Here is a 16,896-nt window from a genome sequence, read left to right on the forward strand (position 1 = left end):
AAGTATATTTTAGGGAAAAAAGTGAGAAAAAAAATTTGTTTGCGGTTATTTGTATTTTGAGTAGGGGTAAGTAAAATATAGGCTCTACCCATTTTAAAAATGGAAGTCGTTAAAGTTGGAATGAACCCCACTCCCGCCAATCTTAGAACACTTAAGTCTTTGAATGTGATGTGGCAGCTGGACAGCCCCGAGTGGGACCACAATTTGCGGGGCCCACCTTCCTCCGCCCACCACGTCTACGACAAGGGCCACGCCCGCCAAGAGAAATAAAAAGCAGAAAGAAAAAGAATGCCGCGTTTCTAAAATTTCAGTAATTTGCGGGGATAAATTGGCGGCTGAGAAAAATCTCATCTCTTCAAGATAAAGCTTCCCCCTCTCATCCCTTAACTCTCTATCTTGCTTTTTCTTACTCCTCTCTCCTACCCTTCGGTCCCTCTCTCTCTCTCTCTCTCTCTCTTTACTCCATGGATTCTCTAGCTCATCCTACCCAACTCTTCTTCTTCTTCTTCTCTCTCTTTTCAGTATGATAACTTTGTAGACTTCCAATGCGACCTCTAATGGCCGCCACGGCTTCCATTCTCTGCAACTCCTACTCTTTCCCAGTCAGTTGTTTCCAATTCCCCGTGAAAACCAGCTCAGCCTCTTCCTCTCTCTCCTTACTTTCTTCTTTCTCCCAGGCTACTTTCCTCCTTCACTCTATCTCCTCCTTCTCTCCTTTCTCTCTCTCTACCTTCTCTCCCTCAAGTCATCGTCTCCATCGCCGAAGACCAAGTTTCAGATCCCAATTTGGTTCAACGAGATCACAAAATGAACCAGATGTCAAGAAAACCCTATTTCCTGGAGGGTTCAAGCGTGCAGAGATCAAGGTGCCAACCCTAATTTTGCAATTGGAAGTTGCAGAAGTTCTTGAAGGAGGAGATGCACTTAGGTTTACAGATGCAGCGGTTTCGGAAATGGTTAGCATGGTTGTTTTGAATGGTGGGGATGAAAGTGCGGGGCGTATATATGAAGCTGCTCTAGCTTTGAAGAGGGTGTTAAGGGGAAGCTCTTACCTTCTCATATCAGAGCGTGTCGATATAGCATCTGCTGTTGGAGCCAATGGGGTTGTTCTCTCTGATCAAGGTTCGTGACATTTTGTCTTTTGCTCAAAACTACTTTTCTTATTGCCATTCTTGAATTGGATAATTCAGCTAAATCCACAACACTAGACTTGGAATTTGGAATTTGAAATTGTATCAATCATGAGTAGGTTACAAAACGAGAATCACCATCTGTAATCTCGTGTTCTCATATGCATTAGAAAGAAACTTTGTTGGTCCCAGTTCAAACTGTTATTTAAGATACTCTGTTCCTTAATCTTATGGTTGGTTTACTTTTTGCCGCAACAATGAACACTCCATTAACTGTGCCTTTACTGCTTCACCTATTAATGGTCCTTGTGCGTAAAAATTCTGAAGAATCATTTATAATTTTTGGGTAATCTGTTATCCACTGGACTATATGAAAAACTGTTGCCCACTGGGCGCTGCCCACTGAAATATGGTCACTGATGGGTGAGAGAGAGAGGCTTTCTCCAAAACGTAGAAAAAATGGATACAGAGCGGGATCCACCATTTGGTCATTGTCCTCTTCTTGTTGGCACCACCCACCCTCTCTCCATCATGACTTAACCAGCCATCATCTCATTGGATGGTGATGACCCCAATGGACTATAGTTTTCTCCGTAGTCAATTGATTGGAGCATATTTTTGCATTTTACAATTTTCCATGATTTGCTTTAGAATGGGGCTTCTATCAAGATCCTTCAACTGTTTATTGGTTTCTGTGTGAGATTAGAAATATATTGTGGTCTGGATGTTAATGTATAAAAACATTTGGTTATCTGGCAAAATAGTTATTTCTTGTCAAAGTAATGTTATGCTTCAGGACACTACCTATGGATTCCTATAAGCTAGTGCTTGCTCCATTACTGCAGGCCTACCTGCAATTATTGCAAGGAATATGATGATGGAATCCAAATCTGAGTCTATAGTTCTCCCTTTAGTTGCAAGAACCGTGACAACAACTGAGTCCGCGTTGAGTGCATCAAATTCTGAAGGTGCTGACTTTTTGATATTTGCTATCAATAATGAGAAAGACGTTGAGATGCTGTCTCGCTCTGTAGTCCGTAATGTCAAGGTACCTGTTTTCACTATGATTAATTCACTAGAAAGTGGTGAATTACATAATGGAGCTGCAAAATTGCTCCAATCTGGTGCAAGTGGGTTGGTCATATCATCACATGATATGCAGTTTAGAGGTGATGTTTACAGTCAGTTGCTCTCGTCAGCAATATTAACTGAGAAAGGAAATCAAGAAGAGCTTCAAAGCCCTGAGAAGATAAAACTGATGAATGGGGAGGATTTCCATGCAAATAAGACTGTTGATGGAATTACCAAAATAGAAGATATAGAAAAACAGATCATAGAAGCCGAGAGGCCTGTCCTATTGGAAGCTATTGATTTTATTCGCAAAACTGCACCACAGGTATGAAACTGTTTGTTAGGTAACATATTTAAAATATCATAGTTTTGTTGGAAAAAGGATTGTGCTACTCTTTGAATCCATATCTTTTATTGCCGACCTTGACCTTGTGTATTACTGTTGGTTCTGAATGTTAGATGGAGGAGATTTCACTTCTTGTGGATGCAGTTGCTCGATTGGATGAGCCATTTTTGCTGGTTATAGTGGTAATAGTGCGTTGAACTTCAGCAAACTCTGGTTACACGCCTTATCCATTGGTATTAGCCCTGAATTTTTGTGACTTTCTTTGTAAAATTGCCATGTTGGTCTTCATTACTTAAAAGAGTTTGTAGATTTGCCTAGTTCTGATAACTGCTGCAATTCATCTGGTGTTTTGGGATTAGTAATTTGTGTTTTGTTTTGGATATATACATTTTTCAACATTGTCCTCACATCTTCTTCACATGCTATGCCATTTGTTTATGATTGTTTTTATTTTATTTGTAAAACATCATATTATTGTTTATTTAGATAGTGATGCTTTGATGCACTTTGAGCAAATGTTTGAAGAGTTGTTGCTTCCTTTAGAAATCTGGAGTTTGAAAGATGCATTCACATGGCAAACTATGTCGCTATTATCTGTAACATCATGATTTATCTGCTGGAAAGAGCCGTTTTCTTATATTTCAAAGTTCTTTATCGACAGGCTTCTCATTTGTTGAATTTCACCATTAATGCTTTGGGATTTTCCTCGTTACTTGGAATCATTATGCATTTAACTTATTCATTACCTTGAAGTGTATATTGCAATTTTCCTCATTACTTGGAATAGTTATGCATTAACTTATTCATTACCTTGAAGTGTATAATCTGTATTATTTTCAGGACACTGTCAATTCTTGTGCCTTGGGTTGGGTTTGTCATTTAGTGCTTTGTAAGATGTACATGCCATAATCTTCCTTGAGCATCATGAGTTTATATGAACGAGATTTGAAGAGAGCGAATTTGAAAAAATAAAGATGATAAAGGGCCTTTGGTGTCTTATAGTGATTAGGGCAAAGGTTTGTTTCCCTAATGCCTAAGGTTTAGTTCCCCAGCTCACCTGCCTGTTGCATCAAAAAATAAGGAAGAAAAGGATCACAAAACACTTTATGTAATAACTAATAGTGATGAGTAACACTATGTTTGTTATTGAATAGACATAAGTTTTGAGTTTGTAACATAAAATGGGATATAAAGCGTTGTCAAGCCGCTTTACAATATTTTCTTCAGAGCCTATATGCCATTGTTTGTGTTTGGTTTCAAACAGGACAGTAACATCCTCCTCAATCCATTGGCTGGAACCTCCTCAAACATTCATTGGCAACAGATGGTTGAGGAGCCTGTTAATATCCTGTTTCTTAAAAACAAGTACTATAGAATTCTCTTCCTCTTCGTAATTTATTCTTATTTGTCAATCATCCTGTTTTTGTTACTTGCATCATATATTTTCTTCAAGTCATTTAATAATATGTCTTTGATCCTCATTTGATGTAGAGGATAATATTCCTTGAGCATATCATAATTGACGCTTGGATATACTAACATGTGCTTTTACATGAGCAAATACAAAGTATAGGTTAACAGTTTCTTCTGTTTCATATCATACTTGTCAAAGTAGTGGTCCTGTGCATATATTTGTCTTTAGGGTACTCATTTGGTCTTTGAAAATATTCAGGGTGAATTTAACTCTGGGAAATCAACTGTAATCAATGCGCTTCTTGGAAGAAAGTACATGGAAGATGGGGTGGTTCCAACCACGAATGAGATAACTTTGTTATGTTATTCTGGGTCAGGTTCCAATGATTACAAACGCTGTGAAAGGCATCCTGATGGGCAATATATATGTTATCTACCTTCTCCAGTTCTTAAAGATGTGAGTTTGCTTCCCTTGACTGTGTTGATATTATCATTTTCATCATCACTCTACCAATTAATGCCACTCTTTATTGATTTTATTACGATATGCCTTCACTAAAGTGAATTAAGAGAGCATTTTTAACTAAATCATGACTATCATCTTCGTCTTTTTTTTCTTTTCTTTTTTTTTGCCTCTAATTTGGAATTTCTGTAACACAACATGGCAGTTGCATGCGGACTCTTTTTTTCTTTAACAAATAACTGTGTACAATATAAAATGCGATAGAGATGCATTCAGTAGTCTCGCTGATTATTTAAATTCTTATTTGGAGATTTCACTTGTTTATAATCTCTATTTGGTAAGAGAACTTCCATCTTGCAGCTTGGTTTACAGCTTTTGAATTAGCATCCCTATGGATTGACCATTGTACATTATGCAAGATCTAGTGCAGAAGTCTTAAATTTCACTGGAGCCACACCATGCATTGCGGTGCCTCCACTGCTCAACAGGAACATGACATTGATGATGGAATCTTCTCATTCTCAGTCTATGTGTATGATGCTTGTTGATCCCAAGTCTCTGTCCTAGATGAAGCAACTTTTATGCAGTTGCACCATTATCATGGTTCTACCTGCGAGAAGTGTTATCCCGATCATGTCGCCGGATACAACTCAATCCATGCTAAACCAAAATAACCCCTGCTCCAACCATCAGTATTCAATATAAGACAAGTCACTCAATGCCATACATTGTGCATAATAGATGATGCCTTATTGCACTCATTAACCATGATATTGCCATATCAAAATGACAAACCAAATTGACGTTGAATGGCTGTTAAGAATTGCTTCCTTAAAGTATGTTTGATGCGAATGCCATCCACAAGCAATAACAACTGATGGAATAGGACATCCAGTTGTCAATCTTTCCATTGGAGTGTATAGTCATAAGCAATGCCATTTTCGTGACCGTTGACTGTTACCCATTTATTGTGCCTTTTTGCTACTGACAGTCTCATTTGCCAAGCTTTTGACCTTACAACTCCAGTAACATAGTTGGAATCTTCCCAGCAGGAAGAGGCACAAGCTCCCAATATTATTTTTTCTGGAGCTTTGATTTCCTTCTTCATAGCTTGCCTCAACAGACAGGATTTGGGGCTTCATTGCGGGTGACAATTGTGTGAAGATACAAATTTCTATTTATTTATGGAAAACGTTTATGTAGAGCCGAGGTTCTAAACAGTGAAATTAGAGCCCACTTCAAAAATTTCACTAGAAGAGGTTGTTTTGATGCTTAATATCCTCAAATTGATCATCTTGACATCAAGATTGCATGGACATGAGAAAAAATCGGATTTCAAGTTTAGAAATAGTGCATCTTGTAACGCATTTTTGGATTGTCAATTTTCAATATTTTCAAGTTTTCATAGATCTGCTTGATCTACACTATTTTAAGCTCTAAATTTCATAATAAAGATGAAAATATATTTTAAGGCTATCACAAAGATTTCCGATAGTAGAACCACATTTATCGACACTATTTGGAGGTGTGCTTTACTTTGATTGTTTAGAGCCTCGGCTCTATACAAACCGCACCCTTTCTTTATTGCTGCATCTTTTCCTCTCAACATATGATTATCATATGTCGCTGGTTAATTTATCACCTTTAGGTTCAGTTACGAATCTTCATTTCAATTTTTGTGCCAACGAACTATTTTTCAATTATGTTTCGGATGCCTTCTCTATTGATTGTTGATGCTGGTGCCATCCATATTCTTCTTTTTCAATTATTTTCTTCTTATCTCATATCCATGTGAGATCCCTGTAAATTATGTCAACTGGTTTCGTCATCTTTTTCTTGCAGATGAATCTTGTTGATACACCTGGAACTAATGTGATTCTTCAAAGGCAGCAGCGCCTTACAGAGGAGTTTGTTCCTCGTGCCGATTTGCTTCTTTTTATCATTTCTGCTGATAGGCCGTTAACCGAAAGTGAGGTATGCCCATACATAATACTGAAAGTACATGTCGGGTGCAAGTATTTGAGTTTGTATTTTGTAAATTCATCTGTCTTATTTACACTCAAGCAATGGGTCCTTAGAAGTGAAATTCACATATGATGCAAGGTTCATTGGGAAAGTATAAGAGGTTCTGTACACTTTTCTTTTCCTCTGTATCTTAAACATGTGTGTGTTCTCTAGTGCCTTGCATTCCTTTTCTAGTTGTGATTTTACATGCTCATTTTGGTTAGCTTTGGGGTTCACAGGGAAGAGTTGGATCCTTGCCACTGTCTTTCCATTGTTATTTTTTGTTGTGGTATTGTCCCCTCACTATCCCTTCTTTCCCTTAGATTTCTCACTAATAAAAAATAATAAGAGACAATGATCCATCAGTTTGGCACTAACCGAAATGTAAATACTGCTCTAGTGAGGTTGTGTTTTTATGATAAAGCTAGAGACTTGAGAATGTAGAAAATTCCTAGCATTCAATAAAATCCTATAGAAGACTGAAAATTATGGAAGGCGTACATATCCTGGGTGATAGACTTTAAAGGTCACTCCTAGGTAGCAGACATGCAAGACTACGATTTACAAGCATAAAAATTGTGGGTGTGCACTCTCTTTGTTATGTGAAATGGTGTTACTGTATTGTGTAGAAATATGTGGCACTGGCATTTGTAATGTGTAATTTCGTCGGAGGGAGTTAATGTCAAGTTGTATTTGCTATACATTGCAGGTCAATTTTCTTCGTTATGTTCAGCAATGGAAGAAAAAAGTTGTGTTCATTTTGAACAAATCAGATCTCTATCAGAATTCTAGTGAGGTTTGATTTTTTTAATCTTTTAGTTTTCTTGATGCTTTTGGGTGGTTGTTGCTTGTAGTAAAAATCCTCTTACCATGTGAGATTTGGGCTTCTCCCTTTGAATGTCTTAAGACTTGGAGACTGATTTCTGTTCTTGTTATGACCCCTTCCATTTCCCTGACTTCAGCTTGAAGAAGCGACTAGGTTTATCTCAGAGAATGCACAGAAGCTTTTAAGTGCAGATTCTGTAACATTATATCCTGTATCTGCACGATCTGCTCTTCAAGCCAAAGTTTCAGCTACAGGAGACGATGGACAAATAGATCAAGAAATATTTTCAAGTGACCTTAGATGGAAAACTAGTGGATTTTATGAACTTGAACAATATTTGTTCAGTTTTTTAGATACATCAACAGATATGGGAATGGAAAGGATGAGGCTTAAGCTTGAAACACCAATTGGGATTGCGTGCACTCTACTTGCAGCTTGTGAAAGGCAAGTGATACAAGAATGTGAAAAGACCAAGAAAGACCTGATCTTAGTAAACAAAATTGTTGGTAGTGTAAAAGAGTATGCCAATAAGATGGAAAGCGAGAGCACATTCTGGAAGAAACAGGCGTTATCACTGGTACATATCTGTATGGTTGGGGAGAACATTCCCGAATGACTTATCTTCTTGTTTTATGTAGTTTTAGTGTTGTTTTGATGTCATTATTTAACAACTGTCCCCCAATTTTATTCACACGGTTGAGAATCATGGAGTTCTTTTCTTTTTGATAGTTTGAATTGGAATGTACAGGTTGATACAGCAAAAGCCCGTGCAGAGAATCTTATCAATTCTACGCTTCGATTATCTAACATTGACATGGCTGCTTCGTATATGTTTAGAGGAGAAGAATACAGTTCAATTCCTGCTGCCTCAAAGGTTCAAAATGAAATACTTGGTACTGCACTCTCTGATGCACAAGTAAGTTTGCAGCCCATTCTGTTGCAGAAATGATTCATTAGATATTTGAGGAGTATACATGGCTTTCTCCGTCATTGATATTTTCTTCTTGAATTGTATGTCATAATTGTTTCCCTTTGAATGTATAGTTTATGTCTATAACAATGTTGAAAGAGAAATTTCGGAAAATTTGTGGTGGAACATATTTTATTGATGAGCAAGAAGTTTACTTCACATCTTTAACCTTTCCTGTTTATCTTGCTGCATAATGGATGCCCAAGGAATTACTGGCTTTTGTTTTCATTATGAAGCACAACCCTGTCCTTGTTGTATCGAAGGATATTTTTTGGCAATTTTTTATGTTGAAGTGTAGGAGGAAATCAAGAATTCATGCACAGAAACTCTGAATATGACATCACGATAGATTCATATGTATGTTGATAGTGTTGAGATTTTAAATATTAATAGACATGAGCAAAAAAAATTAATAACTACACAGGCAAGCAGAAAAAAAGCTGAAGAATGTTTTGAGTTGGTTATGTGAGGTTATTCTCAATGCATCATGCCATTGGAAATTGAAAGAGCTCACCTCAGAAGGTGTTGGACACAGGTAACCAGTTCTGAGGACCTAACTTATGCTGGGCTCTTGCCATGCACATGGCTATAATCAAGTACAACTGCCCTGTTTCAGCCACAAACAAACTCAAGTTCAAATGCTCGGTGTAGCTGCTATGACTCATCTTCTTATTCAAGTCCCTGTCTTACTCTCTATCAGGGAGGAGATTGCAATTCTAATTTACTAAGTGAAATGATGGCAATTCTCTTAAAAAGTGTGAATTTTAGAGATTTTCTAGAGTGTAGTGTACGAAGCAAGCTTGAGCCTTTCTTGTTGTGGAAAGGCATATCTGGCTTTTAAGTAACTCTTCCTTTGGTTAGCAATGGTTCTTTTTATTTAGTTGCCATTTTAAACCTTCATTAATATCACTTTGATCAAGCGTTTCCAGAACAGTCTGGCCCTGATTTACTAAAAACGTTTGATGGTATTACTTTTGCTGTTCCAAGTTTTAACTTGCACTTGTCACAGGTTTCCTGAGCTAATGCAATTGCGATTATTGGCCTTTAAGATGAAATTTCAATAGTTCTCCATAGTCAACTTTCCATATTGCAATTCCTAATTCATCATACTGGGTGGTATTTCAGAAACTTCTCGTGGATTACTCAACATGGTTGGACTGCAGTAATGCACGTGAAGGAATGCAATACACGCAAATATTTGAAAAGGAATGGCCTGGGTTTGTATTTCCAGAAGGGTTGACTCTTTCAGAAAAAAATCAATTGTTGGATAGAAGAGAGGAACACAGCATTAAAGTATTGGAGCAATTCAGTGCGAGTGCTGCCACAAAACTTTTTGATCAAGAAATACGTGAAGTGGTGAATAATTAAATTTTCATACTGCAGATAGAGCTATTTGATTTTTATTTTACCCATTTTCTCAAGAGCTCCATCTCCCCATGTTTTAGCTGTATTTACATAGTAAATGGAGCTTCTCATTTTTTCCTTCTAATCTCAGGTATTGGGAACAATTGGAGGATTAGGAGCAGCTGGTTTGTCTGCTTCTCTTCTAACAACAGTACTAGAAACCACAGCAGAAGATCTTCTAGCTTTAGGGCTTTGCTCGGCAGGCGGGTAATAACCACTTTTTCGTATTGTTTTAAAACTTATGTTGATTCTTGTGTTAGCACTTCTTTCTCTTTCCATAGAAATTGAGAATCCAGTCATTTGCTTCCACAATTATTTTCTGTTAAAGATTTTGGCCAGGATGGATGGGAAGAAAAAGAAAAATAACTGAGAATATATGCTTCAATTGTATGGAGAATTTTGCTTCAATTGAGTATGGGCTCTTTGGTTGAAGAACCATCGCTTTGGCTGAAGAGGCCTATAGAGCCTAAAGGTTAAAATGGAATTTGGCTGATGCAAAGTGAAGCCAAGAACTCGCTTTTTTTTTATTTTTGGGTCTCTCATTCATTCGGTGACTCATGACTTCTTTGGTGACCAAACATTTTGTCTTTTGAAACTACGAAAATCATTCTATCTATGCTAGCAAATTTTATCCTAGTCTTTCATTTATTTGTATTAGGCAAATATTTGCAGCTTTTGCTTTCATAGAATCTTAATAGATTGAACTTCTTTTACTAGATTGGATTTACTTGTGAATAAGAGCTTGAGCAGTTTATTTCTGTAGCACAATAGGAAAAATGAGTAGTTTTATTAAACAGATTTTGTAAGGAAGGTAAGCTGACCTCAAATACTTGGGATAACGCTCTGATGATGATGAAGACGACGATGATTTCATAAGGAAAATAATATGGATAAAATTGACTTAAGGCAGCTCTCTAAAAGTGTCCTTTTTTTGGCTCTTCCTGTGCACAACATGCATATTGTGGTTATAAGCAGTGTAGTTGTGAGTTGCTGTTTGGGAAACAAAATTTGTGTAGGTAAATAGAGTACAGCTGGTGCACATGCTAACAGTTTTGTTGGAAACCATTTTCTTTCATACATACAATGTAACTGCTATTTTAGTACTCTTTCCTAAGAAAAAAGGTTCTCTTGTATGAGTGTTAGATGACACATTTAGTTTACCATCACACTTGAATGGGCAAATGTTGGTGTTATTGTTACTTTCAGTTTCATGACCATGTACTTCTTTGATACAAATTTTGTTTATGCTGTGGCAGTTTATTGGTGATATCAAATTATCCTGCTCGTCGAAAGGAGCTAGTGAATAAAGTGAATAAAGTGGCAGATTCATTAGGTCGAGAACTTGAATTGGCCATGCAGAAGGATCTTGATGACACCATAGGAAATCTTGCTGGCTTTGCGGAATGTATCAGTAGGCCATACCAGGAAGCAACTCAAAATAAATTGAACTACTTGTTAGATATTCAAAAGGAACTATTGAGCACTGGAGAAAAACTTAGAACATTACAGAATGAAATTCAAAATATTCACATTCCTCAATAATTAGAAGTTTTCGAGCTTCTAGATTTGTGCTGTAATCTGTGGATGAGATCATGATTTGTTGAGGTATTCTTTTTGTTCAATGCTCTCTCTCTTTGGAAATAAGATTTGATTAAATTTATGCATTTGTTCACTATATAATAGCATTGAGATCTTATGTTCTGTAGCACTTCTAGTAACTTCTACTTAATGCAAGACACTGTTCTTTTTCTTATTACTATTACGTTGGTGGTGGGTAAAATTAACTTTATTAAATAAAATATGTACATAAATTGGCATCAAAGTGAGGTAGAGGCAACACCTGGATGAGCCAAAGCATCAGCCTTCGAAAAGGGCAGGTTTGCTTAGCTTGTTAGTGACACACTTTCAGGTGTTAGTGACACACTTTCAGGGTGCAATGGAAGGCCTCCTACTTAACAAAGGGGATTCTACCATTAGGCCAAAGCCTGAGGGACTTCAACATTGTTCCACTGAAATAAGTGAATAAAATTTTCGTGGCCCTGTGTGTGTGTGTTTCCATATTGCCAAATAGTGTGAGCTGAAGAGGGAAGCAAGTAGAGGAAGAATTTTGAATGTCAGGTGTGTGTGTCTCTCTCTCTCTCCATATGGCCAAATAGTGCGAGCTGAAGAGGGAAGCAAAGAGGGGGAAGAATTTTAAAGGGGTCAGGTGTGCTCCCTCCGCATTATTTGGATACACCATTGTTGGCCGCGTGTTGGAATTTTCAATATTTGTATTATGTTGATAGACTCTTCCAATGTTTCTTGATCTCCATTGACAGTTGTTAGCAGTAATGCAGAAATCAAAATTGGGCCCTGAATCATCATGGGCCCTGTCCCAGTCCTCCTGATCCAATTTGGGCAATTCTCGAGTCAGAGAGGTCTACAGTTAACAAAGAGAATAGATCAGAAAATTTGAGAATGATAGTGAGTCGGGTTCTTCAAAGTTCAAACCAGAACAGATAGGCGCTATTCCATACACCGGTGTAGTTTCTTGTATACTTTGTGAATGACTGGATATTAGCACTTTCCCCCTAAAGAAAGTCCGGATGTCTATTATTATGTTTTGTTCTTTGTTTTCAGAACTTGTATTCCATGAAATTCTTTTTCTATTTTTTTCCTTAACTTTCCTTGCATTCCATAAACTTTCTTTTCTCAATATTCAAATTCCGGTTTAGTTTTTAAATTTGGGATTGTCTACAAAGAGATCATTTGACTTTTGTACATAGAGGTCAATCATTATTGTCCATTGAACTTTAAAATGGGTGGTTGTAAGAATGTATAGACAAATATTTTTAAAAAAAATCTCGGACCTCATCACTCACCCAAGCTATCTAATTTGATATCTGAGTGGGAATGATTTTGACTTCCATGCACAATACGTAAATGGCCTCTTTATAAACAATCCCCTCAAATTTAGCTACTTGTTTGGGGAGCTTTACATCTCGTATCCGAAGCTTTCCCATTCAAAATAGCATTCCCACCTGTCATTTATGTGTAACATGTACAAGACATAAATGATTATGTCTCACCCCTAACATAACTTTAAGAAGAAAAAATAACTTGCTTCTGTATTAATGAATTCATTGAATTGGTGATATCATTTGGACAGGTACAAATGTCTAAGGTGTTGTGTGGCATGCTGTTGCCTAAGCTTGGCTAATGCAATATAATGGATTTGGCGGACTCTCTCTCTGGAAAGGTTCAATAGTCTCCCAATCTCATCACAAGATTTTGGGGTTTCCCCATTCATCCCGAACTGCAATCTCACTATGCATTCTTCTCTCTCACTGAGTGTTTGCAGAAGCATTTCCATTGTCCCCTTCATCCATTCTCTTTTCACCATTTCCTCTGGACGTGTCTCCTCTGGTCCAGCAATTATGTCCTGGATCACAATGTTGAAAATAGTGTTACCAGATGTGTAATTGACTCGTTATGTGTCTGATCTAGTCAAATTTGGTCCGACCTAGGTGGAACTAGCAAGCCCGGATTTTAGAAAATAAATAAAATAAAAAAGATAACTTAAAAAATTGAAAATATTATAAAAGAGGTTGTTGAACTTTCTTTTAGCCAGTTAAAAAAACAATTGATCTGAAACAGATTAAACGGGTCAAATATTAATTTGACCCATTTTCAATCAAATCAAATTTTTACTATGGACTAGGGCACTGGTCTGCTGTGTGCTTGGTAAGATTGCTCAGTCAGCACGTGACAATACTTAGTTGAAAATATCTCCAAGAATTCAAAAAATAAGTGCACAGATTCCTAAAGAGTCTTTATGTACGATGTAGAAAGTGAAAGAGAAACTTAAAAGAGAAAAAGGGGGCAAAAACATGCAAGACAAAGAAGGAAGCATGGCGTAGAAGAGAAATCTTAAAAAGAACAGAACGGAGAGAATACGTATTAATGCAAAGTGAGAAGCATGGTTATACCTTGAGTGAAATGTCTCCATGTCTTCCTAAGGGTTGATCAATGGAGAGAGGTAGTCTACATCTCTCAGTAACAAGCCTCACCCTGCTCAGCGCAATGCCTGTCTTCTCTGCAATCTCCTCTTGGCTTGGCCTCCGTCCAAGCCTCGACATAAGAACCCCACTCGCTTCTGAAACTTTTGCCACCGTTGCACACATGCTTCCCTGCATGTCTATAGTTTAGAGAGAGAGGGTCTATCTGTTCCTATTTCATTTCTAGAGAGAAAGTCAATAGTGGTCTCAGTTGGGTTTTAATGCTATTTCTCTTTGTTGTGTATGCGAGTGAGTTTTTTTTTGTTGGGGGAGGGAGTCTGAAGTGTTAGTCTTTGGGTGAACGTCTCCTAGTGCTATTTAGAGAGAGAGAGAGAGAGAGAGAGAGAGAGAGAGGGGCCGTACAGGCAATCTGACGATCCTTGACTTGGTTGCAATGGCTTTGATGATGGCTTGTTTGATCCACCAATATACATAAGTGGAGAGCTTGTAGCCCCTCCTGTGGTCGAACCTCTCTGCCCCTCGAAGAAGCCCAAGGCTCCCTTCCTGCGTAGCACTTTAATTCACTCTCTCAACAAAGCTAACTATAACTTCTAGAGAGAGACTGTGTCACTCTCAAATCTCAACATAACCGAAACTTTTAGAGAGAGAGAGAGAGCTGTCAATCTTTTTTTACAAAGAGAAGTGTCGCATTCACAATTTCAAGTCTATTCTTTCTCAACAAAACCAACTAAAACTGAGAGAGAGAATTGAAAGTTTTAGAAAGAGAGAGAGGGACCTGAATGAGGTCGCTGAGGCTCATGCCTTTGCCCGGATAGGAAGTAGCAATGGAGACGACCAATCTTCGATAACTGTTAGTGATTCTATTCCTACATTCCCTTGCAATCCCCAACCTTCTCTCCATGCTCGACTCTCTCATCCCAACTGCCTCTGCCCATTGCCCCCGACTTGGCTCTCTCCCTCTCTTCTCTCTAAGCTTCCTCCGAATTCCCTCAAGCCTTGCCCCTTCCTACAAAATGCACGTTCGCTTTCATAGAATAATGCATGAGAGAGAGAGCTGTCAATCGATGACCTCCATACAAAATTCATAATAAAAAAAGAAATACGTAGACAGAGAGACCATATCATCACTCAAAAAATAATAATATTGGTTTCTAATAGACTATGCTCCTTGGTAGAAATTTTCCAAAAAATCTGCTTCTCTCTCTCACACACACCCCATTTCTCTCTCTTTCTCTCTCTCTTTTGACAAATACCCCATTTCTCTCTCTCTTTTTACAAATACCCCTCTCTTTCTCTCTCTCTCTCACACACACATTTCATCGCCCGCTTCCAATCTGTCGAACTTTTAACTGGAAATCCATCATCACACTCACCAATGTATTCAATAATTTGGACAAGTTTAATTGAGGCAGTTTACCCGAAGGCAGAGTGAGAACTCTGCTTCCTCTCTCCTCGTCAGGTAGTCCTCCGAGGAAGATGACTTCTCAAACAATCCGACTGATCGTAAAACCCCCGAAAGCTCCGTTTCCGCACTTTCTCTATCCTCTCTTCTCTTCCTCTTCTTCTTCCTCCTACGCCTGGCGCATTCCCAACTTGCAAATTCACCTCTCCTCGACAATTCGTGGCTTCCATCGGAAACTCGAACTGTGGCTTCAACTGCTTCTCGTGCTGCCTCTGCTGCCGCCTTTGCAAGAGAAATGGCTTGTACAGCGGCTGCAATAGTTTCTCTCTCCTCTAAGGCTTGGCTTGAGTCCACAGCTCCATTACAACTAAGCTTTAGAGAAGAAGAAGAGGGGAAAGAGGTGGGAAGAGATAGAGAGAAGAGGGTGCTTTTGGGAGGAGGCTTGGTGGTGGTGGGGTTGAAAGTTGGAATCGCAGATGGGTTGGGGAGGAGAGAGGTAGTGGCCATTGCATTGCTTGGATGATCAAAAAAAGATATGGTTTTGAGTGTGTGGGGTGGATATTTTTGGTGTTTGCCTGCTGATATTTCTGTATTTTTGTTTACTGTTACTGGGGCATATTTGGATTGCAATGAACCTCTCTCTCTCCCTTTCTTTTTTTTTTTTTTTTGTGTACGTTAACACAAGTCTCTCTTTCTCTGTCCACCACTCTCTTTCACTCCCCTCTCTCACTTTTTGCTGTTTCCCTCTCTCCTCCTTTTCACCCTCTCCCTCTCCCTCTCCCCCTCCCCCTCCCCCTCCCCCTCTCCCTCTCCCTCTCCCCCTCGTCTCTCCCTCTCCCTCTCCCTCTCCCTCTCCCTCCTCTCCCGTTTTGCTGTTTCTCTCTCCCATTTTGTGGTTTTTGGGGAGGAACTTGTTAGCGCCCCAAACCTTCGCACATTGTGTTCTCCGAATCTACCTATTTAATATTGGGAAAAGTTTATATAAGAAGGTTGCAACGGTAGAACTATTAATATTGGGAAACGTTTATATAAGAAGGTTGCAACGGTAGAACTACATATGCACCTCAAAAATCCATCGGTAAAAGTTGTTTTAATGTTGAAAAACCCTCTAATTGATCATCTCGACATTGAAATGCATGATTATGAAAGAAAAAAAGATTTTGAGTCTCAAAAATGATGCATCTTACAACACATCATGTAAACCGTCCATTTTCAAGATTTTCATATGTTTATAGATCTATTTGATTTTAATCATTTTTGGAGTTTAAAATTTTATATTAAAATTGAAAATAGATTTTAAGATAATCTTAAAAATATTTTACATCAAAATTATATGTTACGATAAAATTTGTAGGTGCACTTGTCTAAGGTGGCAACCTTATGGAAACCATACCCTTTAATATTTAACCAAAACAACTTGTTCTTTGAAACATGGAATAAAATGGAAATTTTGATAATTTATTCCTACTGGTATCTAGAGCCAAATTATCAAAATGCCACTAATTCAAAATTCCAAATACTACATGGGCACTTCGAATAAAATAGTTGAGGAAGTACTCGACTGAAATAACCTTATCAAACTAACCACTTTGTTGAAAAATAACCACTAGTGGCTTTGGAATGCCCAAAAAAAGGGTAACATTTTTCGATAAATCAATATTATTGTGTTTTTTTCCAAGTTATTTAAATATGGGAAAAGTTTCTACAGGGTTGCAACCCGCAACCCTTAAACTATAGAATCACAGATGCACCACAAGAATCTATCATATATGTTATTTTAATGTTGAAAAAAACCCTCTAATCGATCATCTCGACATTGTGATGTATGAATATGAAAAATATAAAAAAAAATCGAGTCCCAAAAATAGT

General features: G+C 37.9%; 2 protein-coding genes across 5 annotated transcripts; one reads left to right on the forward strand and one right to left on the reverse strand.

Annotated features, from left to right (window-relative positions):
• Window positions 1-292: 292 nt before the first annotated feature.
• Window positions 293-11,285, forward strand: FZL (FZO-like protein). 4 transcript variants are annotated; one of them, XM_006851044.4, is made up of 11 exons: window positions 293-1,122; window positions 1,976-2,526; window positions 2,661-2,729; window positions 4,220-4,417; window positions 6,266-6,397; window positions 7,137-7,223; window positions 7,390-7,830; window positions 8,002-8,169; window positions 9,349-9,579; window positions 9,719-9,834; window positions 10,884-11,285. In XM_006851044.4, exons 1-11 carry the CDS (start codon window positions 546-548, stop codon window positions 11,167-11,169), a joined length of 2,856 nt encoding a protein of 951 aa, XP_006851107.3. In that variant the 5' UTR covers window positions 293-545; the 3' UTR covers window positions 11,170-11,285. The 4 variants fall into 4 exon arrangements, 3 of the variants coding, with proteins under 3 accessions (XP_006851107.3, XP_088730808.1, XP_088730812.1); XR_016061450.1 differs by having other exon boundaries at window positions 294-1,122; window positions 8,759-9,579; XM_088874686.1 differs by lacking the exon at window positions 293-1,122 and having other exon boundaries at window positions 2,297-2,526; window positions 2,661-2,780.
• Window positions 11,286-12,707: 1,422 nt separating this feature from the next.
• Window positions 12,708-15,540, reverse strand: LOC18440908 (RNA polymerase sigma factor sigD, chloroplastic). Its single transcript, XM_006851043.4, has 5 exons — window positions 15,043-15,540; window positions 14,401-14,631; window positions 14,028-14,168; window positions 13,596-13,796; window positions 12,708-13,048 (listed from the first exon to the last, which is right to left on the reverse strand). The coding sequence occupies exons 1-5, from the start codon at window positions 15,532-15,534 to the stop codon at window positions 12,764-12,766; spliced, it is 1,350 nt and encodes a 449-aa protein (XP_006851106.1). The 5' UTR covers window positions 15,535-15,540; the 3' UTR covers window positions 12,708-12,763.
• Window positions 15,541-16,896: the final 1,356 nt, after the last annotated feature.

This window comes from Amborella trichopoda, chromosome 1 (assembly GCF_054954075.1).
Source record: "Amborella trichopoda isolate Santa Cruz 75 chromosome 1, AtrichopodaSantaCruz75HAP2 v2.0, whole genome shotgun sequence".
NCBI classification, from domain to species: Eukaryota; Viridiplantae; Streptophyta; class Magnoliopsida; order Amborellales; family Amborellaceae; genus Amborella; species Amborella trichopoda.

Excerpts from the sequence above, each read along its gene's own strand:
- LOC18440908 (XM_006851043.4), bottom strand. The coding sequence starts at position 15,534 with ATGGCCACTACCTCTCTCCTCCCCAACCCATCTGCGATTCCAACTTTC. Across the intron at positions 14,632-15,042 it reads AGTTCTCACTCTGCCTTCGG|GAAGGGGCAAGGCTTGAGGG; the intron begins GTAAACTGCCTC and ends TGCATTTTGTAG. Across the intron at positions 13,797-14,027 it reads CAAGGATCGTCAGATTGCCT|GGAAGCATGTGTGCAACGGT; the intron begins GTACGGCCCCTC and ends ATAGACATGCAG.
- FZL (XM_006851044.4), top strand. The coding sequence starts at position 546 with ATGCGACCTCTAATGGCCGCCACGGCTTCCATTCTCTGCAACTCCTAC. Across the intron at positions 1,123-1,975 it reads GGTTGTTCTCTCTGATCAAG|GCCTACCTGCAATTATTGCA; the intron begins GTTCGTGACATT and ends CCATTACTGCAG. Across the intron at positions 9,580-9,718 it reads ATCAAGAAATACGTGAAGTG|GTATTGGGAACAATTGGAGG; the intron begins GTGAATAATTAA and ends TTCTAATCTCAG.